Genomic DNA, 20236 nt, shown 5'->3' with positions numbered 1-20236 from the left:
TCTGGCTTGTCTTTGCTGTGCTTCTACCTCGTTTCGAGAAGGCTTCTAACGCCTGATTTAGGCTTTGCATGTGAATTAAGGCAATGGATAGCGTCGGCATTTGACCCTGTTTTGCAAACTACTGCGGCGCGGAACTGTGGTGACTCCCGTCGCATTGCACCATTTGTAGTCTCCTGTTTGTTTTCGCGATACAACTTACACGTAAGTATGTATGTATCTTTATTGTCCTTTTTCTGTCTAAATATTACATACTAGTAGTGCTAATAAACTGTTTTGTGCTCCATAGTTGATTATCTAGTGGGTTTTTGTAGGGGCTCATGTACCTGGCTAGGTGAGGCGACTTACTCGCAAACTGCATGTTAGTCTATCGAGCTTCTCGACTCATGGACCACTTCTGGAGTGTCAGCCTTGCTACTACCTACTCCTAATGGTACTTAGTTACAAGTATCTATACTGAGGTAGAATAGGAGAGAGAGAAGGGTAAAAAAAAAAAAAAAAAAAACTCTGCAAAGTGTCTGTATAACATGGCATCATAGAATCATCTCTAAAAGCCAAGTGCCCATCAAGCACGTACCACTCTCATTATACAAAGCCTCACGCGCTCAATCAATCCTTCCTTGGCATGGCACATCATTTCGGCCTCTTTATCCCAGACCACGTCTCTTCTCGAAAATCCGCCACCTCCAAGTCCCCATCGTTGCTACCTAGAAAACAAGGGGGGGCGCCTGGAGCTCTTTGCGTTCGTTTAGCACCCGATGGCACCATGGCGGGCCCCGCTCAAGACAAGCTTTTTTTTTTTTCTTCTGCCTCTGGTTTCTGTGCGAATGAAGCTGTTTCTGTCGTGTAATTGCTAGTTTTCTGATCCAATTTTTTTTGGGACCATTCCCGCGCTTTTGGGGATAGGGATGATGGGATCGCTGTTTGGTCCACTTGCCATGATATGGCACAGCCTGGGAGGGTTGTATAAATTTATAATAGGACCGAGCCTCGCTCTGCTTGTTTGATGATTCGACATCCCGTTTCTCATTGTGTTTTTATATATACTGCTGCCTGGTCCTTGGTATTTTGAGGCTGGGCTTGCTCTTTGTTTTGTCCTTGTTTCTTTTTGACATTTTGGTGTTTTGAAACGACAGACAACAACATGTCGGCCATTAAGAGCCTGTTCACCTCAGGCAGCGAGGATGTTACAAAGTTGAATCCTCAGCATGCTGGCAGCGATGATGCCGCCTCTGTTCAGGATGGAACTGAAAGTATGTTGTGGTTGATGCTGGTTACGCGATATAACCATAACTCTGACTCCTTCTCCTTTAGCTCAGTTCGAACACGCTCGAGAGGCCAAGCGCCAGATCGGTGTCCCCTCCGCCTCTATGCTTATCTTCAACCGAATCATCGGCACCGGAATCTTCGCAACCCCAGGTTCCATCCTCGCCCTGTCTGGCAGTGTTGGTCTCTCTCTCTTCCTCTGGGTCGCCGGCAGCATCATCGCCTGGGCCGGCACGGCAGTCTACATGGAATTCGGCACTGGCCTCCCCAAGAACGGCGGCGAGAAGAACTACCTGGAATACGTCTACCGCAAGCCGCGCTTCCTCGTGACGGGCATGTACACCACCTATGTCATCCTGCTGGGCTGGGCGGCCGGTAACTCGGTCGTCTTTGGCGAGTACATTCTCAACGCCGCCAGAGTCGAGGTTACGGATTGGAACCAGCGAGGCATTGCCGTGGCTTGTATCACCACGGCCTTTTTGATTCACGGCACTGCCTTGAAGTGGGGGCTGCGTCTTCAGAACTTTCTGGGTGTCATCAAGATTTGCATTGTCATCATCGTCATCATCGCGCCCCTGGCCAACATCAAGAAGGTCAAGGAGATCAACTGTCTTCACAATGCCTTTCAGGGAACTACCGGCAGTGCCTATGGTGTAGTCACTTCTCTCTACAACGTCATCTGGAGTTTCATCGGCTACAGCAACGCGAACTACGCCCTCAGCGAGACCAAGAACCCGACCCGAACTCTCAAGATTGCCGCCCCCCTGGCCGTTGGTTCCGTCACCATCCTGTACATGCTCGCCAACGTTTCTTATTTCGCCGGTGTGTCCAAGGAGGAGATTCTCGAAGCCAAGCGACTTGTTGCCGCCTCCCTCTTCCGAAACATGTTTGGTGAGAGGGCCGAGAGAGCTCTCTCCGTTTTCGTCGCCCTGTCTGCCTTTGGCAACGTCTTGAGTGTCATCTTCTCCCAGGGCCGTCTTGTCCAGGAGCTTGGCCGTGAGGGTGTTTTGCCCTTTTCTCGATTCTTCGCCAGCAACCGTCCTTTCAACGCTCCCTTGGCCGGTCTGTTTGAGCACTGGGCCATTACCATGATTACTGTCCTTGCACCACCTGCAGGTGATGCTTACAACTTCGTTCTCAAGTAAGTGTTTTTTTCTTCTTCTTACAATGAATGGAAAGATGGAGGCAAGATTTACTAACCATTCTGCTATAGCCTCATCTCCTACCCTCTTGCCATCATCAACGTCTTCGTCGCCGGCGCCCTTATCCACCTCTACCGCAACCGTGCCAGCTGGAACTGGAACCCTCCTATCAAAGCCACGTACCCCGTCGTCATCTTCTTCCTCCTCAGCAACATTTATCTCGTCATTGCACCTTTTGTCCCCCCTGAAAATGGCCAGAATGTCTACGAGCACCTTCCTTACTGGATTCACTGCGTTGTTGGCTTCGGTGTCCTCTTTGTCGGTGCTCTTTACTGGCTGCTCTGGGCCAAGATTATGCCTTGGGTTGGCAATTACGAACTGGTGGAAGAGACTGCCATTGACCCCATTGATGGATGGGAGAGGAGCTACTTTACTACGAGATCACTGAAATCAACATAAGAGGAGTCATGGACATGAAAAAGTGTGTTGATAATAAGGTTGTGTTTTTCAACAAAGCGTTAGGATACCCCGATAGATTGAAGTAATGTTAATTTTTTATCTCTTCTTGAATTCTTGAACCCTACTCAAACTCTGATAGCTTTTGAACATTTAATCACCATGTAGTCATTGATACATATGCCGAAACCTTGAGTGATACAATTTCCGTGAAATGACATGTGTTAAACCGCTAATAAGCTATCCAAAGTTCATATCCAATAATCTTATGATGGCCTGCTAATAAATACATTCTCCAAGTACACCTCATGATACCATTCTGAAAGAGAAAAGGCCAAAATAAGAAAAGAAGAAAACAAATCCAATATTTTCAATATCCAACAATAAAAGGAAAAAAAGATAACAAGTAAAACAGATAAAAGAGAATGCTCTCGCCGGTATAAGATGAGAGTGGTAGGCAATCAATCTCCACTTCAACTGGGCTCATCTATATGCATGTTTTATGATGAAAGGCAAAAAGGATGACAAAGGGGAGGAAAAAGATATTCGGATCCAAAAGGTTCTCGGTGTGAATGGAGCCATGGCGTCGCATTAAAGTCTATTGCCGGAACTGCTGGCCACTGCTCTGGCCGCCGCTGTCGATCGTTTGGCCTCTCCTGGCAAGACATTCTTTCCAGGGGCGTTCTTCATGAGAGTGATCTGCCGTAGCCGGTCATTCTTGTTCATATTCACTTTCATGTTGTTCCCTTTGTGCTAGCCATGTGTTATTATTGGTGTACTAGAGCAAAGGAGGATAAGAGGGACTGATTCGGGGGCAAAAGCTTACTCCGAGCTCCCCAAAAGGGTTGTTAGCTATGCGGAGTTTCCATCCGTCACCTGCAGATAAAAGAGATTTGACGAGCTGTTTCGATTTCTAAGAGCGAGACGAGTCAATAGGGGGGGCAAACAACTTTGTTGAGGATTAAATCTCACCGTCAAGGCATAACACATCGCGTCGACACGCTGTGCAAACGTCTCGTAAGCTTCCTAAGCTCCATCGGCGCCGCACCAGTAAGGGATCTGGGTATTTCCCTGCTGCGATTGTATAGCGGCTCCCTAAGAAAAGAGCAACAAATGAGTCAGCTTTCCGTTGGTCGTCATGTGGCCATTATGGCAGTATAGGAAGGGCGGGAACAAGACACGTACAATGAGCTCCCAGCAGAGCCATTCAACTGTCTGGTCGTTCAGCTGCCGGCCCAATATCTTCTTCTGCTGTATCGCAACAGGTGGGAGTTTGTCCCGGCTCGGCCGCATTTCGTCCAACGAAATTTCAAGCGGCTTCTTGTCTGGAGTTCTGCTGTTGGCTTCTTCTTTCATACGCCGGATTCCGTCTATCACTCGGTTCCGCTGTTCGGCACTCAGAGTCTGTGACCACTCATTTATACTTTCCCATTCATTGATGGCTTCGAAAAGCTTCTTGACGTATTCTTTCTTGTCTTCATCGCTTTGAGGGAACGTAGAGTCTGTAGAGGGGTTGCTGCAGCATTCATCGGGCTTTCGATACAGCTCGAGAAGACGCTTAAGCTTCATACTGGCGTCCTCAGGCGAGTTGAAATATTCTTGGTATTTATATGTGGGTGACTTTTCGCTCTCTTTTTTTATTTCAAAATCTTCGCTGTTATCAACCTTTGCCGTCATATGAGCCTTAATGACTCTTCTTTTTGGAGCCACAATACTCTTGTCGATCTCAGCCACCGCAGCACTGCGCTTCTGAGGTGAGGATTTGATGGAAGATGGAGGTGACATGGCAGTGTAAGCCGATGAGTTCGCCGTATGACCGGGCTTTTGTGGCATTATAAACGTTGGCACTGGTTGCCGCGATGATTCTGATGTCCGGAGTAGCATGGCGAACGGGGCTGGCTGTCCCTGAGATCCTGGCTTATTTTCAAACTTGGTCGTGTAGTCACTCAATGGTGCTTGATACGTTGGGCTCTGGGTAAGAGCGTTTGCTCCCACTTCAACTCTCGCTGCAGTTGCATCCGCTACAGGCTGTAGAGTTGTTCCCGAGTGGTATAAACTGCCAAAGAGACCATCTATACCGGTGGTTGGATAATTGATGCCAGAGGGGTTGCCGCCATAATCGATATTGCTGATATTTGAGTAAAAGGGTTGTGTATCCGGTGCGGATCGCAATTGTGCTATGTGTTCGTTGTCCAAACCGTTATTGTCGTGTTCCCCAAACGGCGGTGGTCCAGCTCCCGATTCATCAATCAGCGCTAATGATGGCGATAGCACTGGTAAAGACGAAGGGGGCCAAAAAGCGGCATCGAAAAAGGAGTCGTCGGAGGTTCCTCTGGTTAGACTGCTGAATATGATATGGCGTTAGCCTAAGCCCTCAAATGTAATTCGGCTATAGGAATCACTTACGAATGAGATTGATCATTATAGAACCCCTGATTGGGGAACTGATGAGCATATTCATGATTATAGAGGCGTCTACTTGGCTGGTAAACCGTCTCTGGGGATCCTGAATACTCGCCGCCGTTGTAGGGCAGATATGTAAGAGCACAGTCTGTTGTCATTGGGTTGGTGGTAACAGGGCTGCTCCCTGCATTGTAAATGTCTGTGAAGCATCCGCTACCCGCAAGGAGCAGCGAGTTCTCTGTTTCATCAAAGTCCATCGCCCTTTAGGTAACACTCTGATACTGTTGCCAAGCAGATGGAGAAGGGGGCAGTATTGTGTGATAGTAACAAGTGCAAGTGGAAGTCTAACAGGGAGAGGTGGTTGCAGGAGATGCAGGAGATGCTGGAGACTAGATGAAGATAGATGGGAGAAGAATTAAGAGAAGAAGAGAAACTGCAAAGCTCAGCAGAAAGCTGTGGATTCTTTATGCTGTTTTACTGCAGCTTTGCGTGTTTGGTGGGTGGTGGGTGAGTGTAGGGGCGGGCGAGAGGCGTGGATTTCGTTTGCGATAAGCCCATATCGAGAACAACGAACGTCAACGTGCATAATCGGCTGAACTGCCTGGGCAAACACACGCCATGTGCAAGCCATATGCATGGAAGACTCATGAGATGCATATCTGAAACAGAATACATGCCTTACTAAACTGGCCATCTTAACACTGTCAACCGCTGTCCGTTCCATTTACAGCCTCAAACAGCCTACATGCGCACGCCCCTGACAGCTGTCACTTGGTATAGGCGGCTACCCGTGTTTCTATGCGCATCAAGACACTGTGACACTGAGGCTGGCCGCAGTTTAATGCTTTTGATGAGATGGGAATGGTGCAAGCCTTGAAGAACGCAGTATACCGCTTGCTTTCTACTCTGGCATCTCCGTATACGCGTTAGCATCCCCTATACCCCGTTTACATAACGATGGCTTGCTTGAATCTGTCAGACAAATTCTGTCATCTAGCTGGATTTCTGTGAGAACCATGCGATGGAGCCTCTCCCTGACCTCTCCTCTCCATGAGCATCTTGGCAGTCAAAGAGCTTCAACATCCCTGAACGCAGACACAGGGCACTGGGGCTCCTTAATTGGATGTCTTTCAAGCATGACCATCGTATATGACTATTCGAACCGTCGTATCTTCCACTATCACCGCTATCACGGCTGGAGTCGGTGTTTGAAGTTCCAAAGCCGTGATTAGCCTCTGGTTTCTGGCTGCAAAGATCCGGAGTGTCGGATTGGGCGTGTTAGTTTAATTAGTGTTGGTGATGGCTGGAACCTAACCATGCAATACAGGACCATGGATGCTCGTCAAACTATTTGTTTATTGCATATGTGATTGGAGAACGGGCAGGGGCTGGTCCACCTCACGTTTCTATGTTAAGCAGCAGTGCTGGCGGTAGTGACGGTGGTCGGGCTAGTAGTGATATCCAAGTCTGGGGATGGCTATCGACAGACGCCACTCCCACGTGCTACAAGGGAAGGGTTGCAACCCATGGGGTAGCAGACGGATAGTAGTGTCTGAGCCTGCTTCCGTACCTGCGTGAAGGCCAATGCCATTTGACTGCTGCTCTTGACTCAGGTAGCAATTGGTGGAGATGATGCGGGGGTGGAATTTCTGGGGTATCAAGAGGCGCAAAGATTCGGTCCAACGTGGTGTTCTCTCGCCATCTTGTGTTGTTTAAGTTTGTGCCTTTGTAAGCTTGACAAAGTGCTCCGGCGAAGTGGACCATGGACGACCAAGACGCGCGAGTCGTTCATCGCAGGCAATATTTCGACTTCATGAGTAAACTCCACTCGTGCGTCTTGTGCATCTGTTTATTGATTTCTCATCGTGACGAACCTGCGGAGGGAGGCAAGGTTAGCTCGAAAGCCGAGAAGATAACCGATGAGAGCACGGAAAAGAAGTTCGGACCGCTTGCCAGGTTCTCCAAATCTCCAACGCACTACCGCCAACTCCAACCAGCGGCCAAGGGGGCTAGGGAGTGCTAGGCCGGCTGCTAGACTGCGGACATAAGCACGTTGTTTAAGCTCTCGCGACCAATATGGGAGCCAAAACCCGGGGAAATCTGGGGCGTAGAGAATGCCTAGGCGCTGGGCGAATCTTCCTTCTGGCGAGTGGCTCGATGCGGGGGTTCTAGCGTGCAAGGCGGTCATGGCCAATAGCAGAAGATGCCTCGGGAAATTTATACGCCGTCCGTTCAGTCTTAACTACGCTCTACAAGTGCTGGACATGTTGAAAGACAGTCTTCAGCTGGCGGGCTTCCATCCCTTACGTGTGACTCCCGCGATGATTCATAATTCCGCGTTCCAAGTGGAGGAGCGTCTCCGCACGACATTCCTCCACAGGGTCGCTGCACCGCTGGTCGGCAGTCGGCCTGCTGGGAGTCCGGCTACGGCTGAGATGACTCGTGGAGAAAGCCGTGGTAAGCTTGGGATTTCTGGAGAAGACGGATCCACTGGCGCCACGATCTGCAAGGATGCATTACAGCACTAACACCTCTGCTAGCACTACGACGCTCCGTACGCGGCGCACCTTTGGCCTTTGGGGCATCCGAATGTTGGAGGCGGCCGGCCATGGTCGCAGTTGCAGCGAGCTCTTGGCAAGCTCCGGTGATAATTCAGCTACTGCTATTGGAAAGGCCCTGGCGGCCCCCGTCGCTCGCTTGTCTGGCGATGCCAATGGCTGCCTCCATTACCCACCCGCTGACGCCTAGTGCGAGCCACGAGCATCGTCGAGGACAATAGAGTACAAGGAAAGCATGTCTGGGGGCATGAGGAGCACAGCACAGGCCGAGTACAAATAGGGTCCGGCAGATCCCTTGACCTGCACCTTTTGTGTTCCGCTCGCTTGCTTCTTGTCCTGCCAGCATCGAAGCCTGTGCTTCTTATTCCTCCACTATTTCACGTGGGCCCTCGCCCTTCTTCTTATACTTGGAAATTTTTTAATCATTGTCTGGCCCTTCTCGCCCTTCACAGGACGCGGGAGAGACAATCAAGGCGCGGCGAGGTTGACGTCTGTCTTTATTATACCTTGGAAAGCTGCAGCGCATCCTACGCGCCAGCCAACAATAGATAGCCGCAATGGGTGCCATAGACGAGAAGCACAGCGGCTCGGATCGCAACTCGGTCGAGTTTCGCGATGCAGAGATTCAATATGCGGCTGAAGAGGTTCAATGCCCGTCGCACACGACTGAGCGCAAATTGATGGCAAAAATCGACATGCGAGTCGTTCCGTTTCTCTGTATCATGTATTTGCTTGCATTTTTGGGTGAGTCGACGGCGCATAATGCGAAATACGGTCTTCGATTGTACCTGTCTAGCGGCCAACTGTTTGCTAACAATCATCTCTCACTAGATCGTGTTAACATCGCAAACGCAAAATTATTTGGTCTGGCTAAAGATCTGGATCTCGGCACTGGAGACAAGTACAATACCGCTCTTGTTATCTTCTTCGTCCCCTATTGTATCTTCGAAGTCCCGTCCAATATCCTCCTCAAGAAGTTTAAACCCCATGTCTGGCTTTCGCTCAACATGTTCCTCTTCGGCTTTACCACCATGATGCAAGGTCTGGTCAAGAATTACAGTGGCTTACTAGCCACTCGCTTCTTCCTCGGCCTATTTGAGACTGGCATGTTCCCAGGAGGTGAGTCTCGTGTATTCTGTAGTAAAATGTTCATCATCTAGTTCAAAAGCTAACCAGCATAAAATTTCTTAGCATTCTATCTCATTGGCATGTGGTATAAGCGATCTGAAGCCCAGCGACGATACTCATTCTTCTTCAACAGCACGACTCTCGCCGGTGCCTTTGGCGGTCTTCTCGCTGCCGCCATTGGCAAGATGAACGGAATGAGAGGCTACAGCGGCTGGCGCTGGATCTTCCTTATTGAGGGTGGTCTAACAGTCTTTGTCAGCTTCTTCTTCTATTTCCTGCTCCCCGATTTCCCGGAAGAGGCAAAGTGGCTGAAGGAAGACGAGCGCCAGTACGTCGCAGCCCGCCTCCGCGTTGACCAAGGCGCCGGCTCTGGTCTTGGGCGATCAATGACAATCAAGGACATCTTGAATGTCTTCAAGGACTGGAAGGTCATTGCCGGCGGTTTCATGTACTTTGGCCTTATCGTCCCCGCCTACGGCTATGCCTACTTCGCTCCTACAATTATCTCGACATTTCAATATGGTCCCATTGAGACTCAGCTGCGCAGTGTTCCGCCGTGGGCTGCTGCCTTTGGCTTTTCTCTGCTCCTTGCTACCTTGTCTGATAGATTACGACATCGATTCGCATTTGCTATTTTCGCCATGTTTGTTGCTATTGCTGGCTTTGCTATTCTTCTCGCTGAGCACAGTAACCACAATGTTCAGTACGGTGCACTATTTCTCATCACGTCTGGCGCGTATACGGCTATGCCCATCATTGTCTGCTGGTTCAACATGAATCTGGGTAACCATACGCGCCGTGCCGTCGGTAGCGCATGGCAAGTTGGCTACGGAAACCTTGGTGGCATTATTGCTGTTTTCATCTTCTTGACCAAAGACGCCCCCAAGTTCACTACCGGCTACAGCGTGTGCCTTGCCTTTACCATCCTTTCCATGATTGCATCAGTACTCTATGGATTGGGATGCTGGGCGGCGAATAAGAAGAGAGATAGCATGACGGATGTTCCTAACCTAACAGAAGAGGAAAAGACGGAGTTGGGCGACTTGTCCCCAGACTATCGATACCTCCTATAACCTGGGTTATGAGTCATGATGGAATGCAGTAGTATTATGAAGTATATAAGTACAGTATAATAATGATTGGTCGGAGTTATCTTTTGGGTAAAAACTGAACGGGGCACTTGACTATTACCAGTAGTATCAATTCAACCTTTGCTGCCTACTTTACAATGTCTGAATAGCTAGTCTCTTGTGACCTCGCTTCAGCGAGTTCTGGCGCTTAAACCCAAGCTAGGCTGCCGAGCTGTACAGGCACCCCATATCAACGACTTAGCTCCAAACCATTGCTCTATTGCTACGAGTACTGATTCGAGATAAATAGGCTAACCGAGTCAAATGGACACGCGGAATACATGTGAAATATGCGATGTTGACCTCTCGCCGCAAGACGCCGCCACCAAGCCACCTCAATGCCACCGTAGCTTATCTAGCACTTGCTTCCAAACGAGATTGACGAGATACAAGCCAAGATCTTCTCCCGCGGCGCGTCCCAGCCACAAGGCCCCAGAAGTTAAAAAAGAAGGCCTGGACCGGAGCAGAACGTAAGTCCGAGTCAGGATCCCTTCCGGGGGGTGCGGAGAAAATATGGGCCCCTTTAGGACGAAAGGAGATGTACTACCAGCCAGCCACGATTATTTCTTTTGTCTTCTTATTAGAGTTGTTTGGTGTGGTTTTTTTCCTCGGTGGAGACTTGGGCCGAGGGTCATGAATCGTGGAGGTTTTGCTCCAGTGTGGCTTTCGCGTTCGCCTTTTTTTCTTTTTGGGATGGCAAAGATGAGCAATCATGATTCCTGATGCGGAGTAGCTTCTTTGTTTTGTGTTATTTGTTTGTTGCCTTTGATGTTTATGATGTGAGGAAATGAGGAAATGAGGTGCATTGAGGACGTGGTACTAGTGTTTAAGAACTAACTGGTTAGAAGGCAACGCGTGCATGTTTGAAGGTGGTACCAAGTGCGTATTATCTGGGAATGATTTGAGGAGTACGTATGAGAAAGCTCCTAGGCAAACCCAGTAGATACGAATAAATGGGGTTCTCTCGGTGCTGTATTTCCTAGTACGGCGTTGGATTATTCTGTGTTTTGAACTCTCTTATTTCACTATCAGAATGGGGCAACGTGCAGACTCACCATGTTTTGCCTTTGAGAGAGCAGATCTTTTGTTGAAATCGACAATATAGAAAGTGAGGATAGTTGAAAAGGACTGCCAATTATTATCGAGAACTCTACGGCAGCTCATTACTCCCCTCGTCGCTGTAACTCACATCTGATCTACTGGCACTAGCGATCACCGGACAGTTGCCCATCCCCGCGGACTTTCCGTCCATGTCTGGAATTCAGATGTAATTGAAAAAAGACATGGCCATTGCGATATTCATCTTCTGTCTTGCACCGCCAGATAGCCAATCCAATACTGCTCGCTACTCCTGCCGTGCCAATTCGCCGGCGCAAAGTCGTTGAGCAACTTCAGCAGCGTTTTCCATGAATCTTCCGGGCGAGGTGTCGTGACGATGGTTTCCTACAGCATGGCCACGACGAGCTTGTATCTCTCGGCGGGGAGGAAGGCGACCTTGCAGATGGTCAGGATGAGACGCACCCAGTTGTCGACGAAGCTTTGGTTGAATGATGCTTGCGCGTGGCGGAATCCGAGTGAATTGGTGGTGCTGTCGTCTTCGTGAGTTTGCGTAGTCATGTGTAGAGCCGTAGATGCTGTAGTGTTGCGAGTCTTGGAATGGTGAGCGAGCATCTGGCGGACTTGGTTGAGGTCGGAGGCGTCCCAGAGAATGTTTAATGCTTTGTTCATGTTGTTGTCGTGGAGGATGTTGAGCGGGAGATTGGCTGTTGCTGCGGGAGACGAAGTCGTTCCGGCTTTTGAATAGACAAGAGCAGAGGCCTTTATGAGCTGCTGATGGACTCGGCGGCGAACAGGCGAGCACAAGTGGAAGAGCAGATTGTTCTCAAGCACCATGACCAGCGTTGCCACACGCTGTGCCTGCAAGACAGTCAGTCCCTCTGCAGACACCGGGCTGATGGAGACGTGCAGGCCGCAATCACTGCCGATGTGCACTTTCGCCGGATGGGCGGTCCAGACGCCGTACAGAGCCGTGTTGATGCCTGGGAACAAGTTGTTGGCCTCGGATTCACGCAAAGTCGGGCTGCTGAGCTCGGTGGGCTGCCCTGCGGCGTGTTTGCCGTGGCCGATGTCGCTGCCGGCCTTGATGAGCCAGTATCTGCACAGCGGGTTTTGGGCAGCGTCTGCGTTGAGCCACTGGGCAGAGGAGAGGGGGTTCATGATGTACATGTCTGGATTGTGCTTTGTTTTGACGATGCTTCCCTTGGGAGCTGTGATGCGGAGCTGGTTTCCTTCTGTTGAGGCTTGATCGTTGTCGTTGTCGTTGCCGTGGTCGAGGAGAAAGGCGGCTTGGAGGCCGGACATGTGCAGTGCCGAAGCAAAGTAGTGGAAGATGCGATTGCGGTCAGAAATGCTGTGGGATGTTTGGTTCGGACAGACGGGAGGAGCGAGAAACTCGACTTGGATGCCGAATTGGATCTCGGTGGCGAGAGATGGAGCTCTCTGGGGCTTGGAGGAGAGCAGAGTGTGCTGCATGGTTGGACCGGGCTGGGCTTTTCTATTCTATAACTCTATCAATTGCAGATTTTGGAAGAGGATATTGGTTTGTTTTGCGTGACTTGGTGCGAGAGAAGTGTAAAAAGAAGAAGAGGGGAGAGTTACAGCTTGCAATGGGGAGGAATAGGAGTGGCCGTTGTTTCGCATATCGCTCCTGAATCTCTGCAGGTGAGCTAGTTTGAGATTGTTTTATAGGGCTTGGCTACATGTACTCTCCACGTGAGCAATTTAATTTTGAAACGATATTGTACATTTATCCGTGTCAATTAATATGCTGCTGCCAGGCTTGGAGGATTACTGATTGGATTGTCTGTTCATATACTAGTTTGGTTGAACGGCACGATTCGGAAGAGAATAGGAAATATGAGGTTTAGAATATGGAATAAATAGTAGATATATCTTCTACTACTAGTAGCTAGCTTGAGTTCATATGCTGTCACTTGATCCTGATTTACTACAGGAATTCTATAGCACAGCCATGAATTAATATTATTACTCTTCGCCATCTATCTCCCTGGTAAAAAGGCACCACAACTAGGCGCATCAATAAAATACTGAAAAAGTTACTCTATCCGAAACGAGTAACGCCAACATCAGATATATCAATGAGTTTTCGTGAGCTTTGCAACATGGCCATTTTACGGCCGGCTGCTTCTTGCCAGACTCGAGTAAATACCAAGACTGCTGCAGCCAACATCAATAATCGCCATAAACTCTCGGTGATATTACTTAACTCCATGCAGCAGCATGCACAACTATCCCCCGCCGAATTGCTTGCCACTTGCAATATTCACCGCCCCATACGTCACTCTCTACAAGGCAGCCATCCATCCATCACCACCAACATCAACTTGATTGCCTTCTAAACACTTCCAAGCAATCGCGCAGCCAATTAGCAATTCCTCTACACCGACCTTTAATTTCCCCGATTACCTAAAAGTTACAACAACTATTCGGCATTAACAATCGTTCTCGATGTGTCACCTGGCGATATATCCGTGCTAAATAGAAGGATCCCAAACTACTGCAAGCGATGTATGTTGATTAAGTAGAATTTAACCTTTTCGGGGAGTGTCGGCGTTATCATGTTTGCACATCATCTACCGACGCCGGAGAATCGGTAGCACCGCCTTGACCGAGATAAGCTGGGATAATATAGTGCGGATAAAAGGCTCTGCTGATGTTCGGGCTAACTGATGAGATGATGTGAATGGAACGATGGGAGCTTAAAAGGGTCCGGCGGATCGCCTGGTTTTGGGCCAGATTACTTCGAATTCTTACTTTAGTTGTAGATAATCTGCCAACCAACAGTACTGTATCATCACTGCTCCCATCTTCATATACAAAGCATAGAGAATTTTTAATCAAAGATACACGCAATGTCCAAAACTGCCGTCACTACAGCAGAGACAGTCATCCTCCAGCCCCTCTCTCTGCCGGCCCCCATAGCTTCCATCCCGAGCCGATCTTCTGATCCAGATGTTCTAGCTTCATTCTCTGAGCATTCGGTCCATGACACCGAATCGGCCTTGCCGCCTGAAACTGCCGTCTCCACGTCTCAGAGATGGAATGACCCTCCGAGGAACAAGTATCGTGTGTTCTCATGTTTCTTTACGTTCATCGTGTATGGCATGAATGATGGCGCCCCAGGTGCCATGGTGCCTCTCTTTGGAGAATACTATCATCTGCCACACTCAATTATTTCTCTCATATTCCTCAGCCCCATGATAGGTTGCGTTCTCGCTTCTTTTACTTCAAATCGTCTCCATGCAGTGGCTGGAAGGCGCGGCGTTGCGGCTACTGCAACCGGTGCGTATATGCTTGCATATATAGGGCTCTCGCAGCATCCTCCCTTTGGTGTTGTCGTCTGTCTCTTGGTTTTGACGGGATTTGGAAGCGGGTTGATGAACGGGAGCTGGAACAGCTGGTTTGGAGGATTAGTTCAAGGAAGTACAGTGCTGGGGTTTCTTCATGGATTTTGGGGTCTTGGTGCAACACTGGCACCTATCCTGGTATGTTGCTATACTCGTCTCCGAATAGGGCCAATTATTCGTATTGATTATATCATCGCAGGTATCCAGAATTGTGGTCAAAGTGGAAGACTGGTGGATCTTTTATTGTAAGTGTCAGCGTAGAAAGGGCATAGTTTCTGATTATCCAGCTGACACAGGACAGACATGATGGTTAGTTTAGCGCCCTTCTTGTTGCAGAATCTTCGCCATCTCACAGACTTGTATCTCTGTAGGCTGGATTATCTTGTCTCGCCTGCATAGGCGTCACTTCTTCGTTCTGGGATGATGTCGGCACAGGATTCCGCCGACAGCCTGTCACACCGTTGCCTAACGCTCAGGGGACCATCAAAATCCTGAAGAATCGTGTAATATTCCACTTTATCCCACAGCCTGGGACATTCAGAGCTGACAATTAATAGGTCACTTTAACGCTCTCTGCATTCATGGTCCTTTATGTTGGATCTGAAGTAACAATTGGAGGCTGGCTCCTGACGTTCTTGATGAACGTCCGTAAGGGTTCGCCTGCTGCGTCTTCGCTTGCTACTTCTGGATTCTGGATTGGCGTCACAGTCGGCCGTTTCTCATTGGGCTGGATCACCGGCTATGTAGGCGAAAAGATTATGGTGTCTTTGTATCTCATCATCGCAATTGTTCTGGAGCTCGTTTTCTGGCTTGGCCAGAAGTTTGCAGTTAGTGCAGTTATGGCTGCGCTGATTGGGGTGTCAATTGGAATGATTATGCCATCAGTGAGTTGCCATCCTCTTGTCAAGAGAATCCTAAAACCCGGTACGAGTAAACTCGCTAACAAACGGGCTTTCAGGGAATCCGGATGATGACCAAGCTGTTGCCGCCAGAAAAGCATCTTGTTTCCGTAGGCTTTGCCACAGCCTTTGCAGTGTCCGGGTCATCCATGTAAGCTCTGTTGTGCATCTCATTTTCAATTTATCTCAAAGATCTGACTTCATTTCCCATCTAGCTTTCCTTTCGCAGCCGGTGCACTCGCACAGGTCTATGGCGTACAAGTGCTTCAGCCCGTAGCATTGGCATTATTTGGATCACAGCTGTTGTTGTGGCTCTTTATTTCAAGAGGAAAGCTCAAAGTTTAGAATTCAAGATGTCAAGTCTCAATCCCGGCAGGTGGCAACTCAGATTGTTAAAACTGATTGGTCGATTTATCCCGTTCCCGTCTCACACTCTCTGGTTTTTCCCCAAATAGTAAAAATAGTAACTCTCGTCCGTGTGACGGAAGTCGGCAGCGCCCTTGGATCAGTCATGGCCAGGCGTCGAGTGGACCGAGAGTGGATTTATACGTTTTCAATGGAACTGCCGTGTCTATAGTGGGTGGGCTAAAGCGACGCAAAGGGCGATTTCGACATTTGGAAAGGCGCAAGGCCCGGCCGAGAAAGAATCTGCGGCGGCTTACTCGCAGCGAGTTGCGAAGCCCCGCCATCTGCCCCTCATCTCTAATCCAGCATTGGTTGCCGAGTTGGGTAAAATGTTGCTTTGCGACTGCCCCACAGTATTTCTCGAATGTTATATAAGAAGCCGTGGCGTTTCTGCTTCTGTACTTGATCAGTCAAATCAAATCAAATTCCTCATTTCGTACAAACAGCGATCCTGGTGATCCCAATTGCTCAAACACGCACACAACAAACAAAATGGCAACTGTTCGACACGCAAGGCGCGAGGGTAAGGCCATTTTCTCTTGTCCCGCGGGCGCCATTTCCTTTGCGCAAGTGTGACATTCAATCGCTGACCGGAGGGTGTAATTTGCAGATGCGAAAACCATCCTAGACTTTATCCAGGAGCTTGCCGACTATGAGAAAGAATCCGACGCTGTGCAGGCCACCGTTGAGACTCTGCAAAACACGATTGCGTTTGCGCCAGCAGACGTAGTCAGCCCCCAAAACCACCTGCCCGTGACCGAGCCCATCACAGCTACTCGTCCCGCACGATGCCTCCTCCTCATCGACGAACAAGGCAAGACCGTAGGAATGGCACTTTATTTCTACAACTATAGTACATGGCGATCCAAGGCCGGCATCTACCTGGAAGATCTCTATGTCTCTCAATCAGAGCGCAACAAGGGATACGGCAAGATCCTGCTGTCTGCGCTGGCCAAGGAGGTTCTTGCTATGGACGGTGGTCGTCTGGATTGGTCTGTGCTGAAGTGGAACGAGCCCAGCATCAAGTTCTATGAGATCATTGGAGCTACCCCAATGAGCGAGTGGGTAGGTATGCGTATGGATGGTCCGGAGGCGCTGGGCAAGCTTGCTAAGCTTGCCTAAAATATTTATATATACATCCATATGTCCCCATAGAAGTATATAAAAAGGGACGGAAAAAAAATATGATAATGATATCTTTCACGACGATGGCTTACTGTGCACTTTGCGGCCCTTCTGATCAACATCTCTGAAGACCTCAAGCTGGTGCTCAGCTGCAGGAGGCAGTTTTGACTGGACGCTACCCCATGTGAACGAATAGTTGAGCGTGTTGGGGTCTTGTGACATGGTTGGCGTGAGCTGCCATGCTCTGCTGTAGGCTCTCTGAAACCATCTTGCTGATAGTTTGCGATCCCGATCTTTGACGCCGTACGGGCTGTCATCCTTTTGGCCGGTTCGCCGCTGTTGTTTAAGGGACTTTGGTTTCTCGACGATTGCCGCTGGTTTTAGAGCGAAATCTTCCCAGTTCCAAGATGCTTGCGCGCCAGTCGCTCCCGATGTTGTCAATGGTATTGCTGGTGTCCGCCTCTCTGGTATCTTCCACTCGCCTCTTTCCTGGCCTCCGTTACTCAGCTGCTTGAGCATCTCCCACTCACCCCTGCCTAGCGGAGGCATGATCTTTTCAGCGCTTCGCCGCCACCAGTGAGCTCTTTTCGTTTGTCTTAGATTTTCCCCAGGTGGTTTTCCCCAGATGGTCTCTTTAGGAATGAATTGATCAGGGTCAATCGTCTTGACGAGTGCTCCCGGCCAGCTGGCTGTCCCCTTTGTATCCCTCTGTTGCTGCCGCTGTGACGATAGCAGCCGCAAAAGCTTTTTTTGGTCCCATTTATCAAAGAATTTCCTTTTAACTTTGGCACCTCTCTCTTCCGAGACTTGTGCTGACGAGGCAGAGTCTTTGGCATCTTTATTTCCTCTATTGGCAGAATCGAGAGCTTCCTCAAGAGCCCCCGTATCTCTTGGACCTTGCGGGATCACAAATTTCGCCATCAGTTCTCTTCGCCTGCTTCCTGATCTGCCAAATCCTTTGGATATTAAGCCCTCCATGGCGGATTGCTCGCCACTATTGGCGGCTCGCAGGGTTCGCAGAGCTGTCTGAGCTCTTGTGAGATGGGCCTTTGCACGCGGGTCATATTTTCGATGTCTATGAAAGCGATCTTGAATTACTGAGGCAATCTCAGCGCGGAATGCTGGAGGTAGGTAGGAACATTCTCGGAGTAGATGACGGTAGAGCTGGACGGCGGATGGCGACACGGGGAGGGGATATGATGGGGCCGGCATGTTGGGTGGCCGAGATCGGGGGTCGTATTGGTCGAGTAAAGCCAAAAAGGCTCTCTCGTAAAAGGATTGGAGCGATGTCAAGTATTTGTTTGACAAAAGAGCAAGACGAATACAAATTCAATGGATCTCAAATGCAGCTTCAACAGATATCTGCTCTTATTGGTTAAACTCCGGCTATTCTCAATTTTTATTTTGTAGGCAAGTCGGCTAAAAATAGCACAGTGACAGTCTTGGTGGCGCTTCATGAGCAACTCTTCATGCCTCTTAAGAGATATATGTATGAGCATTCATATTGGTAGACTGCAATCTTCATGATCTAGTGAAAATAACCCACCTTAGTATAGCGGTATTAAGTTTGATATCACTGCACCTTCGGGACAAGAATGCTAAAATTTGCCTGCAACACTAGTATGGATAAATGAGCTCGTCTCTTACATAGTGAATCCATGTGTGTGAGGTAGTCAAGCAGATGTACGCCATTTGCTAATAACTTCCTGGGTTGGTGCTTACAAACACATTTCGGCGAATTGTTGAGTTAAAGGCCCAGTTACGGTTCAAGTGGAGTTGCGTTGTTCGTTTGTTTGCTGGGCCCAAATTGCCGGGTGCTAGACCGCTCGCCATTCGTACTTGGGCTGAACATTATAGAGGCGCTTTACTTCCGCCCGCTCTTTCAGCTTCATACAGCCGCATAAGCAGCAAACAGCGCTCTAATACAATCAGATATATCTTCAATTCCTTTTAGCTATACATTTCATCCCCTGAGCACTCGACCCGTTTTCAATTCATTTTGACACGACAATACTTCCCATACCGTTATCGCTTGCTTACACTGCGGGGCAAGATGCCTCTCATTATGAACGTTGAAGACATCAACGACCTCGATGGTCTAGCGCCACGTGCCTGCGAAGTATGCCACCGAAAGGACAAAATCTTCCGCTGCTCAGCTTGCCAGGCCGTGTATTATTGTGGGCGAGACTGCCAGGTGGAAGACCGTGAATGTCACAAGATTCCATGCAAGTTGCTCAAAAAGGCGCTTGATCGCTACAAGCTAGAGGAGCAGAAGCTGCGTGAGTGGCCGGGAGATCTCGACTCACCTGCAAACGCCTTTGAACAGGACGTTGGCCATTTCTGGAGAAACATGGCAACGCGTCCATATATGGTTGCGCGGCTTGATCTAGCGCACATAATGCTAAACAGCTACGGCACCCCTGGTGGCCCTGTGGATCTTGTACAGATCATCCTAGACCATTACTTCGACATGCTGCGACTGAGCCGTTCAGACGATCTGGGTGTGCGTGAGATTATCCCTGGGCTATATGTTCGACTGGGCAGAGACCAAGATGCCTACGACTTCATGACGTGGTTTGCTGCTGTTAATGAGGACCCGGATCACGAATGGGGGAACGTGGATAAACCTTTCTTGGATACCAAAGATGCGAACGTATTCGAGGAACCACTGAAGCGAGCGTGGACGGTCACTTCGTTTTTGGATTTGAGCCACGCTGTGGTAGTGCTGTTGATCAAAGTGCGGGTCTTGCTCGACCTCTATGCCATCCAGAACACCTTTATTGCCCTCACTGGCGTGATACCGCCTGAAATTATTGCAATTATCTGCGGTAAACTAGTCCGCTCCGATGTCATGTTTCGACATCAAATTCTGTTGAGCACGCCGGAAAAGATGGCGTCGCTGACGAAGAGAATCAAGAGCCAAGTCAGAGAGTTATACAAGGCCGTTGGAAAATACAACCCGTACTTCTGGAACCTGATGGTCAATGATCCGGATGCATGTGTTTTGCGGACACCACAATATAATGGATATGCGCAGAGATCGGAACAAGAAGCCTTGGTAATACTCGCATTCACCTTTGCTGCGTGGTATGAGACACCGGGAGCAATCAAGATGCTTCGAGATCTGGCGAAAATGAGATGAAGCTGTTAACAAGCGGGAATGAAAGTATATAAGAAGAAAAATGGGTTTAACAAAAGGCAGCGAGGATTAACGACTCTGTTTTCGTGTTAAGACATATATGTATATATTATACAAGGACATATTTTAGCTATAGGCCCAACAGAAATTGTACAGTTACC

The 20236-nt window shown here is 49.1% G+C and overlaps 10 protein-coding genes across 10 annotated transcripts; 5 read left to right on the top strand and 5 right to left on the bottom strand.

Annotated features, from left to right (window-relative positions):
* The first annotated feature begins 8 nt into the window (after window positions 1-8).
* Window positions 9-2937, top strand: TrAFT101_002108 (uncharacterized protein). The gene is made up of 4 exons (XM_024903662.2): window positions 9-209; window positions 287-1250; window positions 1312-2404; window positions 2477-2937. The coding sequence occupies exons 2-4, from the start codon at window positions 1142-1144 to the stop codon at window positions 2862-2864; spliced, it is 1590 nt and encodes a 529-aa protein (XP_024763225.1). The 5' UTR covers window positions 9-209; window positions 287-1141; the 3' UTR covers window positions 2865-2937.
* Window positions 2938-3452: 515 nt separating this feature from the next.
* Window positions 3453-3851, bottom strand: TrAFT101_002107 (uncharacterized protein; the record flags this gene model as incomplete). The annotated part of the gene is made up of 3 exons (XM_024910550.2): window positions 3453-3614; window positions 3688-3774; window positions 3834-3851. The coding sequence occupies 3 exons, from the start codon at window positions 3849-3851 to the stop codon at window positions 3453-3455; spliced, it is 267 nt and encodes an 88-aa protein (XP_024763224.1).
* Window positions 3852-3953: 102 nt separating this feature from the next.
* TrAFT101_002106 (uncharacterized protein) lies at window positions 3954-7493 on the bottom strand. Its single transcript, XM_066126508.1, has 3 exons — window positions 7211-7493; window positions 5268-7138; window positions 3954-5202 (listed from the first exon to the last, which is right to left on the bottom strand). Exons 2-3 carry the CDS (start codon window positions 5519-5521, stop codon window positions 3957-3959), a joined length of 1500 nt encoding a protein of 499 aa, XP_065982611.1. The 5' UTR covers window positions 5522-7138; window positions 7211-7493; the 3' UTR covers window positions 3954-3956.
* On the bottom strand, window positions 7114-7874 carry TrAFT101_002105 (uncharacterized protein; the record flags this gene model as incomplete). The annotated part of the gene is made up of 4 exons (XM_066126507.1): window positions 7114-7138; window positions 7211-7501; window positions 7572-7767; window positions 7832-7874. 4 exons carry the CDS (start codon window positions 7872-7874, stop codon window positions 7114-7116), a joined length of 555 nt encoding a protein of 184 aa, XP_065982610.1.
* TrAFT101_002104 (uncharacterized protein) lies at window positions 7807-10170 on the top strand. Its single transcript, XM_024905086.2, has 3 exons — window positions 7807-8566; window positions 8654-8941; window positions 9014-10170. The coding sequence occupies exons 1-3, from the start codon at window positions 8380-8382 to the stop codon at window positions 10021-10023; spliced, it is 1485 nt and encodes a 494-aa protein (XP_024763222.1). The 5' UTR covers window positions 7807-8379; the 3' UTR covers window positions 10024-10170.
* On the bottom strand, window positions 10125-12769 carry TrAFT101_002103 (uncharacterized protein). The gene is made up of 2 exons (XM_024907839.2): window positions 11270-12769; window positions 10125-11208 (listed from the first exon to the last, which is right to left on the bottom strand). Exon 1 carries the CDS (start codon window positions 12610-12612, stop codon window positions 11524-11526), a length of 1089 nt encoding a protein of 362 aa, XP_024763221.1. The 5' UTR covers window positions 12613-12769; the 3' UTR covers window positions 10125-11208; window positions 11270-11523.
* Window positions 12770-13799: 1030 nt separating this feature from the next.
* Window positions 13800-15897, top strand: TrAFT101_002102 (uncharacterized protein). The gene is made up of 7 exons (XM_066126506.1): window positions 13800-14645; window positions 14707-14752; window positions 14809-14816; window positions 14879-15010; window positions 15065-15391; window positions 15466-15557; window positions 15622-15897. The coding sequence occupies exons 1-7, from the start codon at window positions 14013-14015 to the stop codon at window positions 15749-15751; spliced, it is 1368 nt and encodes a 455-aa protein (XP_065982609.1). The 5' UTR covers window positions 13800-14012; the 3' UTR covers window positions 15752-15897.
* A 287-nt stretch (window positions 15898-16184) lies between these two features.
* On the top strand, window positions 16185-17020 carry TrAFT101_002101 (uncharacterized protein). Its single transcript, XM_024907838.2, has 2 exons — window positions 16185-16334; window positions 16422-17020. The coding sequence occupies exons 1-2, from the start codon at window positions 16304-16306 to the stop codon at window positions 16931-16933; spliced, it is 543 nt and encodes a 180-aa protein (XP_024763219.1). The 5' UTR covers window positions 16185-16303; the 3' UTR covers window positions 16934-17020.
* Window positions 16574-18242, bottom strand: TrAFT101_002100 (uncharacterized protein). The gene has a single exon (XM_024899635.2). The coding sequence runs from the start codon at window positions 18146-18148 to the stop codon at window positions 17012-17014; it is 1137 nt and encodes a 378-aa protein (XP_024763218.1). The 5' UTR covers window positions 18149-18242; the 3' UTR covers window positions 16574-17011.
* Window positions 18243-18796: 554 nt separating this feature from the next.
* Window positions 18797-20236, top strand: TrAFT101_002099 (uncharacterized protein). Its single transcript, XM_024902417.2, has one exon. It carries the CDS (start codon window positions 18990-18992, stop codon window positions 20076-20078), a length of 1089 nt encoding a protein of 362 aa, XP_024763217.1. The 5' UTR covers window positions 18797-18989; the 3' UTR covers window positions 20079-20236.

This window comes from Trichoderma asperellum, chromosome 1 (genome assembly GCF_020647865.1).
Source record: "Trichoderma asperellum chromosome 1, complete sequence".
Taxonomy (NCBI): domain Eukaryota; kingdom Fungi; phylum Ascomycota; class Sordariomycetes; order Hypocreales; family Hypocreaceae; genus Trichoderma; species Trichoderma asperellum.
This window is presented reverse-complemented; position numbering and strand designations above follow the sequence as displayed.